This window comes from Sparus aurata, chromosome 6, assembly GCF_900880675.1.
Source record: "Sparus aurata chromosome 6, fSpaAur1.1, whole genome shotgun sequence".
Classification (NCBI taxonomy): Eukaryota; Metazoa; Chordata; class Actinopteri; order Spariformes; family Sparidae; genus Sparus; species Sparus aurata.
The window spans coordinates 9,176,072-9,194,450 of NC_044192.1; the positions used below are offsets into that span (position 1 = coordinate 9,176,072).

At 46.2% G+C, this 18,379-nt stretch overlaps 1 protein-coding gene across 10 annotated transcripts in view; it reads left to right on the forward strand.

Moving 5' to 3' along the window:
* chd5 (chromodomain helicase DNA binding protein 5) overlaps positions 1 to 18,379 on the forward strand; it is a 48,934-nt gene that overhangs the window by 17,422 nt on the left and 13,133 nt on the right. For 9 of the 10 annotated variants that reach the window (XM_030419656.1, XM_030419657.1, XM_030419663.1 and 6 more), the window contains exons 3-27: positions 986 to 1,204; positions 1,846 to 1,964; positions 2,502 to 2,743; positions 2,835 to 2,947; positions 3,133 to 3,259; positions 3,598 to 3,764; positions 5,797 to 6,015; positions 6,178 to 6,384; positions 6,892 to 7,103; positions 8,375 to 8,506; positions 8,707 to 8,815; positions 8,950 to 9,141; positions 9,242 to 9,442; positions 9,641 to 9,778; positions 10,017 to 10,138; positions 10,282 to 10,455; positions 11,371 to 11,512; positions 11,716 to 11,847; positions 12,100 to 12,217; positions 12,335 to 12,459; positions 12,550 to 12,796; positions 13,142 to 13,368; positions 14,697 to 14,871; positions 17,001 to 17,087; positions 17,662 to 17,750. In XM_030419656.1, the coding sequence (XP_030275516.1) occupies positions 986 to 1,204; positions 1,846 to 1,964; positions 2,502 to 2,743; positions 2,835 to 2,947; positions 3,133 to 3,259; positions 3,598 to 3,764; positions 5,797 to 6,015; positions 6,178 to 6,384; positions 6,892 to 7,103; positions 8,375 to 8,506; positions 8,707 to 8,815; positions 8,950 to 9,141; positions 9,242 to 9,442; positions 9,641 to 9,778; positions 10,017 to 10,138; positions 10,282 to 10,455; positions 11,371 to 11,512; positions 11,716 to 11,847; positions 12,100 to 12,217; positions 12,335 to 12,459; positions 12,550 to 12,796; positions 13,142 to 13,368; positions 14,697 to 14,871; positions 17,001 to 17,087; positions 17,662 to 17,750 (4,035 nt within the window). The remainder of the gene's footprint in view (positions 1 to 985; positions 1,205 to 1,845; positions 1,965 to 2,501; positions 2,744 to 2,834; positions 2,948 to 3,132; positions 3,260 to 3,597; positions 3,765 to 5,796; positions 6,016 to 6,177; positions 6,385 to 6,891; positions 7,104 to 8,374; positions 8,507 to 8,706; positions 8,816 to 8,949; positions 9,142 to 9,241; positions 9,443 to 9,640; positions 9,779 to 10,016; positions 10,139 to 10,281; positions 10,456 to 11,370; positions 11,513 to 11,715; positions 11,848 to 12,099; positions 12,218 to 12,334; positions 12,460 to 12,549; positions 12,797 to 13,141; positions 13,369 to 14,696; positions 14,872 to 17,000; positions 17,088 to 17,661; positions 17,751 to 18,379) is intronic. The other variant, XM_030419658.1, reaches the window with a different exon arrangement.

Here is an 18,379-nt window from a genome sequence, read left to right on the forward strand (position 1 = left end):
ATGAAGGTGGCTTGGGTGATATTTCTCTCATGAACAGGGATGCTGGAAGTCGGTTACAGTTTAGGGTGCTGTGAGGTCGGTCTATATGAAGTCATAGTGAATGATGCATTCATCTGAATGATCAGGTGAACTTATATCTAATATTAATTAACATCTGTTTAAAATGATGACTGAAAACTTGAGCACCAACATGCTATACACATCAACAACAGCAAGGGGAAGAAAGGGGGAGACAAATTCCCCAGACTCCCTTATGAAATCGCTCAATTTTGTGAATTTTTGATTCAGGGGCGACTTTATCAACGTTGTAGAAGACTGTCTATGAAAAATTCTGAAGTATTCGGGCCTTGTTGTTAATTCGGCTTATGTCTTAAGTTCTTTCTTAAAAATAAGCTCTGGCCACAAATGGTTGGACCTGGAGCTGTCTACTTGGGAAGACGCATGCTAATAAACAGCTTCATAGTTTAGAGTAATGCAGCATGGTGAATATACAGACTAACATATATAACACCTGTTTGTCACTGTTAAAACAGGCTCCAATCTGCAGTGTAGTTCTTATACTTGACTGATAAACCACAGAATTGTAGGGTTACATTAGGCTTCATGAGTTTATCATATTGTTGTGGACTAATGTTGCGGATTAATATTCTCATGCTGCCTCTTTCTTTCTTTTTCTTCCACATTAGCACTCTCTGCATCTCTCTCTCTCTTTTTTTTTTTTTTTTTATCAATTAGTGGTTTTTAAAGCACTTTGTTTTAGTGCTGCAGCCCCCTCAGCACCCCTACAGTACCAGTACAGTACTTCCCATGTCCATGCTCAAGAATAAAAGTCCTCTGAAGTGGTAATGAGACACGTCTGTATCTGCTGGAGGATGAGAGGGATCAGTGAAGGCCACCTGAACCTGACTTTTCCCTCACGTTCTGCTATCGACCACCGCGTAACCTATATTTAACAACGTCCATGTGTCCGTGTCAAATGCCTCAGGGTGGAATCCAGCCGAGAGTGGAGAGCGACCTGGAGGAGACCTCCGAGGTGGAGGAGGAACGCGAGCGTCCGGAAATAGGCTCGGAGAGCGAGAGCAGCACGTATGGCCCGACCAAAAAGAAGAAGAAGAAGCCGAAGGAGAAGAAAGAGAAGAAGCCCAGGAAGAAGAAGAGAGACGAGGAAGACGATGACGACGACGATGACGATGGGAACTTGAAGGTGAGTCTGAGGCTGAGGTCCACGTGGTACTCTGCTGGATTCTGTGTTTTCCGCGAGGCTAATTGTCGACAGAAGGTTCTAAAGGCTCACTTTCAATTTATCATCTCTTGATATGATAATCTAATAATAATAATAATAATGACAAATTGGATTTGAAGTGCTTTTGCACATTCTCCAGGGATATCTGACAGAAGAACAGCTAGCAGAAAAATGAATAATGAGCCTGGCTCAAGGGAGACGTCTGAATCTAAAAACACAGATGGAATCACAAATCGAGGCAGGATGTGTGTTTTGTGGAGCCTCAAATGATCGTTTACTGAAGATCAAATTCTCGATTCCCGATCAAATGATTTAACCTTTCACAACACACGCCGTTTATCTGTGGTAGTCAGCAGTCATCCCCTTGTATAAAGTATCTACATTAAGGTCTACATCCAGTCTACGTTGTCTGGAGGGGGTCTACTTTCACCCCCCCTCCAAACTCATGTGTTTGTCTTGTCGGTGAAGGATCTCAGTCATTCTGGTCATGGTGATTTTAAATGCTGTATCGTAGGCAACTGGATGCTTCACCTCTTCTGAAGAAGCCTCTTAGAATAACTTGTTCGTCCAAAATGTATTCACTCTGATGTGTTCTTCCCCAGGAGCCCAAGTCGTCCAGCCAGCTGATGCAGGAGTGGGGTCTGGAAGACGTTCAGTATGGCTTTACTGAGGACGACTATAAAACCATCACCAACTACAAGGCTTTCAGCCAGTTCCTCAGGCAAGCATCTCATTTTGTTAACTGTTCTATTTCAGCGGGCCGTCGGAGACCCTCGCCGACACTTCCAACGAGAGCTCCGCGGTGAGACCGGAGCGAGACGTTACGAGCAAACACAGCTCTTTTTTTGTTTGAGCTAGAAAGCGCGGCTGTTGGTATAAAGAGTCTGTCTCACCTGGGGCTGTCTGGCTCGGCTAAGCCTCTGCTCCGACAAAGTGGAGCATGAGCTCCTGCGGTGCCCCCAGTGAGTAGTCAGCTGCTTGCTGGATGCCTGTGACAGCCGGGAGGCTCTGGGACTCGGCGCTCTGACCCACTATCGTTCACAGGCCAGCGTGCCAAACCTCAAGCTGTTGCCTGACAAATCATAAACATGACATACACACGGCAAAGCAGGGAGAGCAAAACTTAAGGGGCACCGGGGCCGTCAGCAAATCCAGACCCAGCTCCCTCCAGTGTCGAGGGAAGTAGGGATTACATCAACGGGAATGAAGAGTGACATAATAAAGCTGCCCGTTGTTGTCTTCTCTCTCTCCCCCTCAGGCCTCTCATTGCCAAGAAGAACCCGAAGATTCCCATGTCAAAGATGATGACAGTGTTAGGGGCCAAGTGGCGAGAGTTCAGTGCCAACAACCCGTTCAAAGGCGCATCTGCCACCGCTGTGGCCGCCGCTGTGGCCGCCGCAGTGGAAACGGTTACCGTGGCACAACCGACGTCTGTCAGCAGCAGCCAGCCGAGCTCTCAGCTGGGGCCAATCAAAAAAGCCAAAACCAAAGAGGGAAAGGGTAAGGGCCCCGGTGAACCATGGCAGAAAGCATATTTTTAGCAATGATAGCGAGAATAGCGCGTCTGATGTCTCGGCCCTGTGTGTCTCAGGACCCGGAGTCAGAAAGAGAAGCAAGGCTGTGAAGGAGGTGAAAAAGAAACCCAAGCCGAAGAAGACCAAATCAAAGTCGGGCCAAAGTGGGAAGAAGAAGAAAGCATCCTCGGTACGTCTGGTTCTGCTTATTCATCCTCTGAGCTTCTCCTCCACTCGATATTTTCAATGGCATCAAAGTGACCAGACTGTTTACTGTGCAGACTTTGAAAGCTGGTTTAGTTTAATTCTTTGCTCTGAGCTCTTTAGTTTGTGTGTTTGTGTGTGTGTGTGTGTGTGTGTGTGTGCTGTTTCCAGAGCGAGGAGGACTTCCTGGAGGAGTCGGACTTTGATGACATCAGCATCCACAGTGCCTCTGTGCTTTCTGATACCTCGGGGGCCGCCACCAAGAAAAAGGCGCGACGTGGGCGGAAAAAAAGGAAAAGTATGTTTGCCGTCTACACTCGCCATGCTCTGCGGTGTGTTTTCTTCTCCCTTCCAAAATCCCAGCGAAATCCCACAGAACCAGACTGTTTGATTATGGGTTACGAGGAAATTAAAATGTATTTTTCTTTAAGCTTTATTTGTTTTGGGAGTGTTTTTTCGGATGGCAGATGCTCTTTTCCTCGGCAGCTATTTCCCCTCACACTCGCGCAGTCTCGTGCAAACGAAGAGCCTGTTTACTGTGTTGTTGTTTTAAGTCTTATACGTTCGATAAATCTGAGTTCAGGTTTATTTGTGACCGTTGGACCCATGTTTTGCGTCCTCCTTCGCCTCCTCCAGAGGAAGATGGCGACGGTTACGAGACGGACCACCAGGACTACTGTGAGGTTTGCCAGCAGGGCGGAGAGATCATCCTGTGTGACACCTGTCCCAGAGCGTACCACCTGGTGTGTCTGGACCCTGAGCTGGAGAAGGCCCCCGAGGGCAAATGGAGCTGTCCACACTGTGTGAGTACATTCATTTGATATATAAATATACATATATATTTCTGGTAGTGATGGAATGTAACTGAGTAAATGTACCTAGGTATTGTAAAATTTTTAGGTGCTTCTACTCAACTATGTTTTGGAAGCAAATGTTGCACTTTTACTCCCTTACATTTATTTTAACTTTAGTCACTTTTTAGATTAGATGCTGCATTATCATCATTATTGAATCAGTAATCTGAGTAAAAACTACAGCAATTATCAGAATATTATTCTCAGAGAAATGCTCAATATCTGTAAATATCACATAATATTACTTTTACTTTTAATACCTAAAGTATGTAATATGTAGTTGTGGCAGAGTCAGAGGGAAGATGGGTCTGTATTCTACAGTAAAGTAAATAAAACTGTGCTCGAAGGAAAATTGGGTCAATTCAGATCGGGCCTGCAGTGTTGTTTACAACTACAGGCCTGTATTTCATTCAGTGCCTGAGAATACTTAATCTTGATTCATAATGACATGAAATATGAGACATAAGAAAATTAAAAGAATTGCATGTTAGTTGAAAGTTCTGCCGATGTTAATAAATCCTCCAATATGTACCTGTATAGTGCCCAAAAAATGAAAGTTGAAAATACAACAAATGAACACAGAACCTGAAGAGAAAATGACTTATAACTTGTGAAATGATTTGTTCATGCAACAAAAATTACTTGACACGAAAAATCAGTTTCCGCTGAGAAATGAATAGTCTCCGACAATCGTTTGAATGTGTGAATTAAGCAGCTCGTGCTGGTTTTCCAATCAAATTACTTGCGATCTAGTTTGCTTCAGCAACACTTATCGGTGAAATACACTGAATAATAACAAATAAGTCATCATTTATTCTACTTTTTGCTTTCTTCATTTTACCACGGAAAGCCAAGAACAAGAAAGAAAATCTCTAATTTAGGTCAAACACTCACTTGTAGTCTGATTATTCTGTTACATTTTTTTACAGAAAGAGAACAGTACATGTCTCTAATTGACCTTGTTGTACCAGTAAATCACTCAGTTTTAACTCTCCCTGACATGAAACACATTTTCAAGATCAATTTCAGAAAATACTTTAGATTCAGTGATAGAAATTTGAAAATTAATCTAATATTTTATTGAAATCTTGTCAGTCACAGTGCAGGTGTCATGTAAAGTAGACATAACCTTATTTTGAGATATTATGTTCAAATTGGGTTCAATACTTTATTTTTTTTTTTTTGCTTCTGACACCTTTGAATGAAGCAACACAACAGGTTTTCATACCTTTGCCTCTTTTGGATAAATTCAGCCAAGGAGCGCTTCTGCATGTCTCACGTTCTGTCACTGCAGCAATTAAAAGTATCAAAGGCCACATGGACGACTTCGCTCTTGAAACACAAGAGGAGCACTCACCCGTCATGTTTCATTTCTTTCAGTGTAAATTGAAATAAATAAAAAACGACGTCTTTATTTTTTTAAGAACAAAAAAACAAAACCGACGAAATTTGTAAATTTACAAATTTAGATGTAAATTTCTTTGATATACAGTAAAACACAAAACACAGTCTGAAATTTAATGATGCAATCTTTGCCAATGTAACTTCAATCTGATCACATAATCCAGAATACTTGTAATCCATTACCACCCCGGATTTGACAGACTGCCAACATTAACTTTCTCCTCGTCTCGTGACATCTTGGATTTATCTTGTTTGGCGGCTCGCTGTTCCCAGATTTCGCTGGACTAAGTGTCCTGTTCGTTTTTCAGTCTGGACTATCTGGTTATCAACAGTGCATATGTGGTCAGCGTTTGAAAGGTTCATGCTTTTCACAAACGCACTGTGCAGAGTTGATAACTAACTAACACGCAACAAAGCTGTGATCACGCATCCTTTTGTCTCCCAATATGTAAGTGTGGCTGTCTCTGTAAAAAGACACACACACACAAAAAAGCGTGCATTCTGTTTTCCGAACAACATGATGGGTGAAGTTAAATCAGCGGTATTCAACCCTTGTGTGACTCCGTGTGGCTCTCAGGAGAAAGAGGGCATCCAGTGGGAGGCCAAAGACGAGGAGGAGGAGGAGGAAGAGGCGCCGGGCGAGGAAGAGGACGACCACATGGAGTTCTGCAGAGTGTGTAAAGACGGAGGCGAGCTGCTGTGTTGTGACACCTGTCCGTCGTCCTACCACATCCACTGCCTCAACCCGCCTCTCCCCGAGATACCCAATGGGGAGTGGTTGTGTCCCCGCTGCATGGTGAGCTCACAGTTCTCATGGTGTCTCTGTTTCGCATGGCGTTGGATGATTTGTTGATATTTATTCAACTCATTTCAGCTGATTCGATACATACACCCTTAACAGTAATCGCTAGCTGCAGTCCTAATCACAGCACCTCTCTTTTCCTTTTTTTGTTCCCAGTGTCCTCCCCTCAAAGGTAAGGTCCAAAAGATTCTGCACTGGACATGGGGAGAGCCTCCGTTGCCGGCCGAACTGCCTGCAGGCCCCGACGGCAAGCCAAGTGATCCGCTGACCAAGCCTCCGCTCAAGGGGCACCCGGAGAGGGAGTTCTTTGTAAAGTGGGCTGGCCTTTCGTACTGGCACTGCTCCTGGGTCAGCGAGCTGCAGGTGAGATACCAGAAGTAGGTCCGGTGGTTTCTCTAATTAACATTCCTGCCCTCTCTTGCCCGCAGGAAGCGCTCACAGAACACACATGACGAGCCAGGAGAGTTTCCACTGTTGCAGTCCAATCTTAAATTGATGATGTCTGTTCCTCCGGCGTTAAAAGAAGAATGCGTATATGAGGACACATTGTTTCACGAGTCAGATCATCAAAACACAATGACTGAACAATCCGGAGCTCTCAAACCTGGCTGACGTTTGATTTAGTGTTTAATTGAACGTCGTAACGATTGCTTGGTTAGAAGCAAACACGACAGCGTTCTTAATTTATTTTGTATCAGTCTTCTCTCCATTAACTTGAAGTGGTTAATCACATTAGTCCCAATACCTCTGATGGATTATATGTTCCCAGTCTTGTCGAAGTGAAAGTCGTCGAAAGAGGTGGTGCCGAATGAAACTTTGCAGCGCTGATTGTTTTTTTTGTTTTTTTTTACTGTTCTGTTGCTCGCGCAGTTGGAGCTGTATCACACCGTCATGTATCGGAACTACCAGCGCAAGAACGACATGGACGAGCCGCCGCCGTACGACTACGGCTCCGGGGAGGAGGAGCTCAACAGCGAGAAGAGGAAGAGCAAAGACCCCCAGTACGCCGTGATGGAGGAGCGCTTCTACCGCTACGGCATTAAACCGGAGTGGATGGTTATCCACCGGATACTCAACCACAGGTGGCTGCTCACACTTACACCAAGTCTGACAGACTCAAGATTCTTGATATTAAGCCGGCACTTGTTTTGCTGCGTGGGTCCTGACATCTTCTTCTGTAATGTCGCTTTATCAACGGAGATTATTGTTCACAGCACTGCATGTTGCACAATATGGGATGGATGCTGGGTGTTTAAAGGGGCAACAAATACACACACACACATATATTTATCTCACCCTTTTTGGTTGTTTTTGGTGTGATGTTAGAGATATTGGCCATGAAGATGACTATCTTCTCTCCAGTGTAAAGGCCCTGAAACACCAAACTGGCGTCAAAGGCCGACTGTCGCCTCATGTCGCACGTGTCTCAGCCAATAAGCTGCACTTGATCGGACCAAAAAGACAACAGCTGATAAACCAACAAGCTTGTATGTTTTTGCCCCTGGCTTGAAAAGAAATACCTCTCTGCTGATATACAAACTGCTTTTATGATTAAGTATGGCTGCTCCTCCACATTATGTCTGATTAAATGTCGGGCGAAGGGGTGAAATATGGGTGAAATCATGGATACTACAGTGACAGGCTCAAAGGGCTTTCCATTTCTTTTTTCCGTTTCCCTGCACTGATTGGTTTACCCGGAAAGCCAATCAGATTGATTTCTCCCACCGATGAGCTGCGGCTGATTCTACGTGCCGAACTGGCCAAAAAGCCTCCAATAAGGCCCGTCTAGTGCCAGTGGTGTGGGACAAACCAAAACGACCACGACAATGCCCAACAGCCTGGTGCATCAGAGCTTTAAAACATACTGTATACTGTTCAAAAGGCTCTCTTTAAGTTACTCTCCATAAAGTAATGGAGGACACCATTAATGTTTACACCCCACGCCGGCGTCAGCGTCGGCCTCTTGTCTACGAGTGGATGCAGGTTTCTTTCAGTGCGGTGGTTCGGTTGAGGGGTGTAGTTCGGTAAAAAAGAAAATAGTTCCTACATGAAAGCGCTCACAACAAGGTCTGTGGATTATCTTGAGTTCATGATGTCTGAACTTTAAGCTGAGTGCCATCTAGTTCCATAATGTACATGAGAGGGCAGTCATCTCTACTGCTAATATCAGCGACTCACACCAAAACAGTCTTGATGAATGAATGAACGCGCTGCATATGTATTTTTTGATTTTGGGGTGAACTGCCACTTTAAAGTCATCGAAAATGACCCACCATCTTTATGCAGAAAGAACAATACGTGACTCTATATGTCATATGTGTCTATATGATTTATATATGTTTATTCTCTACAGTTTTGATAAGGATGGCGATGTGCATTACCTGATCAAGTGGAGGGACATCCCCTACGACCAGTGCACCTGGGAGGTGGATGACTTTGACGTCCCAGAATATGACGGTCACAAAGCCAACTACTGGGACCACAGGTTGGTGACCGGCGAGCTGCTCTGAGCCGCGGCTGTTGTTAATGTTACTGGAAAAATGATGTTGAGGATGACTAGAATGAATCTAGAGCGCTGATAGATAAACAAGGCCAATGCTGCCGTCTCCCCTCTGCCCTGCCCTCTATCTGTGATGCCCCTGTTGGAGCTGTTTGGCTCATCATACTGCTGCAATCACTTGCCAGGGAACAAATACTCGGGGAGGACCAGCGCCCTCTGGTGGTGAGGAAAGGGAAGAAGCTCAAAGACGACCATCCGAAGAGGGAGGTCCCTCCTGACGCTCCCATCATCGACGTAAGTTTGGAAATGTAGAAGTCCAAACAATTATCTGAGTCATGAAGCACAACAGTGTGTTATAATTTTGGTTTAAAGCCACTAACTTTCGTGATTTGGCATAATAAGCACATGCAATTTACTCCCATCGCCAGCCAACCATCAAGTTCGAGCACCAGCCGTGGTACATCAACGCCACCGGGGGAACCCTGCACCCGTACCAGCTGGAGGGCCTGAACTGGCTGAGGTTCTCCTGGGCTCAGGGCACTGACACCATCCTGGCCGACGAGATGGGCCTCGGGAAGACGGTGCAGACGATAGTGTTCCTCTACTCGCTCTACAAGGAGGTGAGGGTGGAGGAATGTCCGTCGTCTCCGAGACGCTTGGATGATAAAACCTGCAAGTGTGTCTTGTGACATGCTGATGAGTCTTTTCCTCCTCTCTCAGGGTCACTCTAAGGGTCCCTTCTTGGTGAGTGCGCCCCTCTCCACCATCATCAACTGGGAGAGGGAGTTTGAGATGTGGGCGCCAGACTTCTACGTGGTGACATACACTGGAGACAAGGACAGCCGGGCGATCATCAGGGAGAACGAGTTCACCTTCGAGGACAGCGCAGTGAAATCAGGACGCAAGGTGTTTCGCATGAAGGTACGCAAGCTGTCGGGACGGGAGTTGATAGCGTTGCCGTTATTGATTCATCTGATCAGTCAGATTTCTTTTCAGCAAGAACAGCAACATCTGGGGTTAGGGTTTTTCTGGTCCCTCAGTACATGTCCCTAGTAAGGTGAAGAGGCAAAGGTGAAAAACACACATTTTGTTGACATTCCTCCCTCCGTCCACTCGCAGAAAGACACCCCCATCAAGTTCCACGTGCTGCTGACGTCCTACGAGCTGATCACTATAGACCAAGCCATCCTGGGCTCCATCACGTGGGCCTGCCTGGTGGTCGACGAGGCTCACAGACTGAAGAACAACCAATCAAAGGTAAGACAGCATTTCTGGCGCAGACAGCAGATTGTTTTTAGAAGCAGGGACACAAAAAACAGGAAAGGAGCAGGAACACGGAGCGATATGAGGAGGAAATGTTTGTGCACGAACGTATCCGTGAAATAAAGTGAGTGAATTCGAAGGTGTGATCGCTGCGCCACATTCAGGAAGGTAAACAAGCGTCACTGCATTGTTTTCGGAGGCACGTGTGTCATATATCTTGTTCGATGTGCAGTTTTTCAGGATTCTCAACGGGTATAAGATCTACTACAAGCTGCTGCTCACTGGGACTCCTCTTCAGAACAACCTGGAGGAGCTGTTCCACCTGCTTAACTTCCTCACCCCAGAGCGCTTCAAGTAAGTCCTCCCTTTCTATGTTCCTCTGTTTTACCACTATCTGCCAGCCGGTGCATCAAACATCCTCCTCAGATTGATAAATGGACAGAGATTGTGCTGTTTGGATGCATCGTTTGAGTCAAAATATTTTGTGACCTGTGCAGCAACCTGGAAGGCTTCCTGGAGGAGTTTGCCGACATTTCCAAGGAGGACCAGATCAAGAAGCTCCACGACCTGCTCGGCCCTCACATGCTCAGGCGGCTGAAAGCTGACGTGTTCAAGAACATGCCTGCAAAGACAGAGTTGATTGTCAGAGTGGAGCTCAGCCCCATGCAGAAGTAAGCACCCGGGTTCAGAACAAAAGGGAAAGAAGTAGGAGTTCACACACCAGACTGACATCACACCAGTACAAAGTAAATGACATCAAACCAGCTGTGACAGAGAGACATGTCTCCTTTATCTCAGCCAGAAAGCTGCACTTGAACACACCACAAAGACTACAGCCGGCGGCCAACACGTTTGTACTTTCTGCTCCTGCGTGAAGCCTCTCTAAAAAGTTGCAAATGTTGCTGTCGAAGAGGAGAAAAATAAGGATAAACTCCCCGAAATGGGTGAAATCATGGGTGCTAAATCCACAGACTCAAGGGAGTTTTCCTTTCTTTTTCCATTTCTCTCTTCTGCTCTGTTCCGCTTACCTGAACAGCCAATCAGAGTTGATTTCTATCACCTACGAGCCAAAACCAATTCTACATACTGAGTCAGCCAAAAAGCCTCTGACAAGAGCCCCGGACACTAACTGTCTGCCCTGACAGCACCTGACAGCCGGCCCGGTGTTCAAAACATTCTGTATACTGTTCAAAAATGGAGGCTCTTCTTAATTTACTCTACATAAAGTAGATTTTCAAAATGTTGCAGCGATAAAACAGCATAAAGATGTCCAAATGATCTCGTAACTTAAAGAATAAACAAAGTCAACTATCTTTCTCCAGCAAGCAACACTTTGTTGCTTTAAAGTCTCAATGCAACGTCATTTTGGTTGAAACCTGCCTCACAGTCTCCACCTCGCAGTCGGAATATCGCCTGCACTGATGTGATAAATTATGGTGCGAATTAATTATTCAAGGCTTTTAATCACAGGATCAAGTTTCAAAGAGTGTGTTTGCCAAACGTGGCTTTTGAAGAGTGGCGGTAACTGATTGTGGTTTTCCGCTTTCATCTCCTCTCCTCTTCCTGTTTTTTTTTTTGTCCCGCAGGAAATATTACAAGTTCATTCTGACGCGAAACTTTGAGGCTCTGAACTCCAAAGGTGGAGGGAACCAAGTGTCCCTGCTCAACATTATGATGGACCTGAAGAAGTGCTGCAACCATCCCTACCTGTTCCCCGTGGCTGCTGTGGTGAGCCCGGCAATTTGAGCTGAAATGATAAAATCGAGTGATGATGGCGGCATGGAAAGAGTGCAGTGTGGGGAGATGGAACCACACCTGCATGCCACAAATTGTAGCTTTTGTAGTCCTGTGGCTTCAAACCACTAATCATACCCACCAAGTGTCCACGTAATTCTCCAGCTGACGTCTGGGTTTGATTCTTGCCTCTGCAGGAAGCTCCCGTGTTACCCAACGGCTCGTACGACGGCAACCTACTGGTGAAGTCCTCAGGAAAACTGACGCTGCTTCAGAAAATGCTGAAGAAACTCAAAGATGAAGGACACAGAGTTCTCATTTTCTCCCAGGTAACACTCGAGTGGATATTGCGTCTCGGCTCGTAGCCATCGTTTTTACTGATCGGTGGCCGTGAAGTGCTGAAAAAATCAGCCATCCATGTTTTTTTTGCCACTCCGGTTTGCAAGCTGTCGGTGGAAGTCAGCTCATATGTCACACACTCAATCAAAGACCGTTACTAAGTGAAAATTAAGACTCTTCTCAGTTTGAGCGAGTCCATTTGGTTTGATCTTAGCTGCGTCAATTTTTTTTTTCTGTCACAGATGACTAAGATGCTGGATCTGTTGGAGGATTTTCTGGAGTTCGAGGGTTATAAATATGAACGTATCGACGGAGGGATTACTGGAGGCCTGAGGCAGGAGGCCATCGACCGCTTCAATGGTGAGTTTGTCGATCCAGAATCTGTCCCGTCTGAGTTTCTATCGATGCACGTTTCCTGCTTCATGGTTTTTACTCATGCTCACACACAAACTTACCGACTCTACGCTTTCGTCGCAGCACCGGGCGCTCAGCAGTTCTGCTTCCTGCTTTCCACCCGAGCCGGAGGTCTCGGCATCAACCTGGCGAGCGCAGACACTGTCATCATCTACGACTCGGACTGGAATCCTCACAATGACATCCAGGTACAGATGCTTCTGAGACTTCGAATGCTGTCTTTGTAGCTTTTAAACCAGCGGATCTTTGGTGCAACGTTTCTGTTTCCATCTCCCCAGGCGTTCAGCAGAGCCCACCGTATAGGCCAGAACAGGAAGGTGATGATCTATCGCTTCGTGACGCGCGGCTCAGTGGAGGAGCGGATCACTCAGGTGGCGAAGAGGAAGATGATGCTGACCCACCTGGTGGTGCGGCCCGGCCTGGGCTCCAAAACCGGCTCCATGTCCAAACAAGAACTGGACGACATCCTCAAGTTCGGCACCGAGGAGCTTTTCAAGGATGAAATGGAGGCGGCGCGAACCATGGGTACGTGTCTGCAGCAGACTCCACTCTCGCTTTTTGTACTTAAGAACGAGAGCTATGACACAGTCGGAGGTTTTGTTATTTCTCCGCGCAAAGTTTCCGATTTATCCGGTTGACTTTCAAATGCAGAGATGGTGTTTCCTCTTGCTCTGTTTGTGCAGGAATAGGTGGGAGTATTGGTAGCATTTTCATGTCGGGGCCTTAAAATACTCCTGCAGATCCATATTTCCACAAAAGTCAGCCGCTCACAAAGTAAAACTCAGCGTGGAGACGAGTAGGGGTTTAAAAAGCGAGAGACGAAACGTCGAGAATCCGGTCTTGTCACTCAAAAGCTCTTTTTTTTTTAAGGTCAAATCCACGGCTGCTCAAGGAAGACGTTAACTCGGAGCTTCCCGTCGATGGGCGACAACAAAGACGGCGAAGAGGGCAACGTGATTCACTACGACGACGACGCCATCTCCAAGCTGCTGGACCGCAGCCAGGACGCCACCGAGGACACGGAGATCCAGAACATGAACGAGTACCTGAGCTCCTTCAAGGTGGCTCAGTATGTGGTGAAGGAAGAGGACGGAGAGGTGAGGAGGACGCAATAAAAAATGTTGTGCAGCGCGGCGCCCGCGGACGAGTCGGGTCAGCACAAACGGAGACCTCAGAGGAGAGATCTCATTAGACGGTTATTGGACTTCACACTTTAGATTCCGCTGCATAACTTCAGCTTAAAAGAGCAAAGATGACGGCCGTGTTTTAAAATGACTGTCTGGTGGTTTTGCCTGATAGTGGCGCTCGAAATGAATGTTTATCTTCGAGGTTCCTTGCATTGTTTGCACGTATTGCACACACACGACGAGCGCCTCTCTGTGTGGCTCTGATCTGCGCCGACCTCAGAGGGCCGGGACGGTTTTAAAAAGCATCGTTAGACGAATAAAAAAAACGACGAGCGTCGGGCAAACTTTCAAAAAACAGAGATCGCTGAATGTTTAATGATGTAGAAAAATGCTTTAAACATTTCTGTTGGGCCTCGGGGAAAGACGTGCGGTGTGCAAAGACAAGCGTTCACGGGGTACTTTTAAAAATTCACAGCGCGCTCCACCGGCCGACCAGAGCCTTGTAACCGAGTTTTGGTGCCTTGCAACATAATTACACAATAAAATATTGACACAAAAGGTGCAAAATAACGAGAGACACGGAGGCAGCGCGGAGAAATGCGACAAGCTTGATGTGCACTGAAAGACGAGCAGTTGTTTCACAGCTTCAGATGCACTGATTGGGAAATTCAGGGCCGACGCTGATACAGATGAGTTTTAGTTGTGGTTTATAATTCATCTGTTATTATCATTTTTCCACCCATTTATGCCCGATAAACAAAGAAATCCTCGTTGTGAGAAGTTTTGAAGTCATTCGGCCCTTCATTACACTATCCTTGAAAAAAAAAACTCAGATTTTTACAAATTCATGACTCGGCCTTCGATACAACCTTGTTTCACACGAAACAGATTATTCTTTTTGAGAAACATCAACTCCGGAGCCTTTCACAGGCCTCTACAGGACTGCATGCTCAACTGGAGGTCACCAGCCGGCAGCTCATGAATGTGCCAGCGCCACAAAATTGACGCGACGCAGCAGATAAACATCGGCCACTGCCATTGAACGCCATCTTACCTCATGAATCGTTGCATCCGCGTAGCCACCGATATGTAAAAAGCCACGAGTTTGATGCTTTTACGGAAAAACTAATCGCTGTGTGTTTGTGTAAAATAATAACGACCACAGCATGCAGGAAGTGGAAGGAATTCAGCTTTAGGTTTAATTGTTAACCCGTGAGTCTAGGATGTAAAGGCGGCGAGAAAAACCCCTACATGAAAGCACCGATCGCGATATTTGTATCAACTCTTCCCGCGTGCAGGAGGAGGTGGAGCGGGAGATCATCAAGCAGGAGGAGAACGTGGACCCGGACTACTGGGAGAAACTCCTCCGCCACCACTACGAGCAGCAGCAGGAGGATCTGGCCCGCAACCTCGGCAAAGGCAAACGCATCCGGAAGCAGGTCAACTACAACGACACGACCCAGGAGGACCAAGGTAGGCTCTTCCAACCTCCAGCGTCATCGTGATAAATTATTTCTCGGCTGCATCTCGGAAGCAACGGCCACGTTCTGTTATTACCACTCTTACTTTTTGCATGTTGGTGCCAGCAGAATGAGAGGTGAGCTTTTTTGCTCGTGGTCAGATGGCAGGCGAGTCCAGGGGCATATTTCTAAGAAAGAAGAGACGTTATTTTCCAGGATAAAAGCGCTCAGCGGGGCTCATGTTTGGGCTCCACTGGATAGATCTGTTTCTTGTCTCCTCCAAATGATTTTCCAGCAGTTTTGCGAGACAGTCGATACCTGAATGTCCTGAGTGGCATTCTGGGAGCCGTTGCCCCCGTTATGAAAACGGCGCGCATTATCTCGGCGATCACTGCTCGCGCTGAAGATTAGCACCGCGTTCGTTCTGCTTACTCTCACTCTGCTGCCATAATGAAGGCGCCTTGCGAGGGGTTTGAAGGTTTGTAGATGGACCCAAAAGTGGACGATCGGACAGGTGAAGGTTACGAGGTGATTTATTTGACAATCAGAGGGATGATAGTGCAGGAGTAGAACAGGGTAAACTCAGGTAGAGAGTACAAAGAAGCGCTAAGAAATTTCACTCAGAATTGGGCTAGAAAGTAACAAAGATATGGTGGACACAATCTGGCAACGAGTGCAGACTTGACTAAGGGAATTTAACCAAAGGGGGGATGAGGAGAATCGCTGCAGATGTTCAGTTGCAGCCCTCCAGGGAAACCACGTCTCCACCCTAAGACACACCTCTGAACAGCAGGTCGCCCCCCCTCGTGGCCCAGTTGTTGACAAGCGTGCGCTAAAGTGCCCTCCTTGGAGCCAAAACACGCACTAAAGTGCCCTCCTTGGAGCCAAAATGTGCGCTAAAGTGCCCTCTTGGGAGCCAAAAAAGTGTGCCAAAGTGCCCTCTTGGTTGGCAAAACACACTAAACTGCCCCCTTGGCTGGTTAAAACATGATAAACTGCCCTCCTTGGAGCCAAAATGTGCGCTAAAGTGCCATCTTGGGAGCCAAAAAAGTGTGCCAAAGTGCCCTCTTGGTTGGCAAAACACACTAAACTGCCCCCCCTTGGCTGGTTAAAACATGATAAACTGCCCTCTTGGGAGCCAAAACACGCGCTAAAGTGCAATCTTGGGAGCCAAAACATGCGCTAATGTGCCCTCTTGGGAGCCAAAACGCGTGCTAAAGTGCCCTACTTTTCACCCCTGCCCTTCAAGAAGTCTGTGCACGCTACTGCCTCTGAAACTCAAAAGCAGACTTTCCACCTGGAAAACAAATGACCCAACTCATCACACACCTTTGCCGAATCAAAATCATTAATAGCCAGTTTGCTGATGTGAGTGGCATCATGATGAAACAGCTGACATGTTTCTGTATTTAGCTCGTGATAATACGCTGCGTAGACCAGCGTCGCACCCTCTCCGCTGGCTTCGGTGCAGGTCAGCAGCTCTTGTTGCGACACACAAACACGGTGATGGACTAACAACCCCCCAACAAACAAGGCACGCTGCTCAAGCCACCGCCGGAGCTTCGCGTGCTCGGCTTCATTAGTGAGCTAACAAGGTGACATTATCTCAGCACAAGGATAATTTGGGTGTATCGGATCAGGCGAGAACGGCGCAGAAATTAATCACCGTGTTTATTAAAATCCTCTTAGGTCGCGCGTCTCGACAAGAGCCGCTGACCTCCATTAAATCTGCCTCAGAGTGTGTTACGCCGGCCTGAAGCTCTCACGTATCTCGTGCATGTACACGGTCGTCTCAGTGGGTTTTTGAAGCACTTCTTCTTAATAGTCCAACAGAGATATATATCCTGTGGATGTACTTTCACAAGAGTGGCCCCGAGGTCCCGACCGCCACGGTTCAACAGCAGTTGACTGCGGCAAGTGTAAAGATTTGGCGGCCCATCACAGCTTAGAGTACACTCTAAGTTTAAAGTGATTGTCTGGCAGAGTAGTCAACCCTCACCTCTCCTCTAGAGGACAGAAGTGCTACAATCTGTGCATGCCCTGCTGTAGTGGTCTGTAGTAATCTGCAGTGCCATGGCGCCCCCAGGTGGCCACCAACAGAAGCGAATGCAATGTACTGTTTCTCTTTGATGTGTGGCTCAGAATGGCAGGATGATCTTTCAGACAATCAGTCGGAGTACTCGGTGGGGTCCGAGGACGAGGACGAAGATTTCGAGGAGAGGCCAGAAGGTAAAAACATACAACTACTGAGCTCTTTAAGTCGTCCGCTGATAACATGTATGTTGAATGAGTATTTTCTTATGTGTATTTGAGAAATGTAATGTCATTTTATTCTCAAATAAGCCACAGTTCTATTCCCATATTCAAACTTGAAAAGAAAACTGTGCAGCAATTAGTCCAGTCACAGTCTTTGGCTTTCTCTTCTTCTATTTTGTGCTGTATCGCACTTTGCTGCACTGGTTTTTTTGTAACGTTGGACATCTTAGAAACATTTCCTTTCTCCACTGCACTTGTACATTATCGCTCTTGAAAAGGGCGTCTGATAAAGGCAAAGTCTTATTGTTATCTAAAAGAATCAGTGCTTCACAGAGTCTAACTGTTCACGTGCCCCAGCTGCACATCACATGACTGTTTCCTCACTTTGACTGACAGAAACTAGCCCTCAAGATCAGAAAATATTAGAATAGAATATAGATAATGATCTAAAAAAAAGAATTGTTGTGTTTTCTCTGGTAACTGCATCTATGCTCACACATTGTGAGGATCGCCCTCCTGACGTTGCATTTGTTTTTATGTCTCGTAGGTGGACGCCGACACTCTCGCCGGCAGCTGAAGAGTGAGAAAGACAAACCTCTGCCGCCCTTACTGGCACGAGTTGGGGGCAGTATTGAGGTATGAATTACAGTTTGTACTGTAAGTTGCTTCCTTAAAGGAACATTACGTGTCTTATTACACCATGAACAGCTTTAATGGTCCGTGCCAAGTCAGTGGAACACAATTATTCCAGAGGATATGCCCTTAGGAATACAGTATATACGGCCTTTATTAAATCAGGTTACTTCATTGGACTTGAGATCTGAAAGAGTGACCTGAGGAAAGCAGAGATCAAGGAAAACAAACACAGACAGACAGAGAAAAGGATTTATAGCATCAAAGACAATCGTTCGGTCGTACAGAGATGGTGTTTCCACATGTAAGACCAAAATCCTCTGCTGGTTTCCAACTGGGTTAAGATCTGCCGAGAATAAATTCACATCATTTTCATGCTCTTTCATAATCAGGGAGCTCTGGTGCACAGAAGCATTTGCATTTAATATGTTTCCCCACTCTTTTATTCAGGTTTTGACTTTAATTTGAATATATACACTGTTTGGAGCGACTGGTTACATTTTTGCAGCATAACTTCGATATCGAGGGGATCATTCTACTCTGTGAATTTTTACTCATTAAAAGAAAGTTTGGGGATGAGAGTGGGACCATAATGAACTCGAAAGAGTTTCTCTTTAATACCGACACGTCAG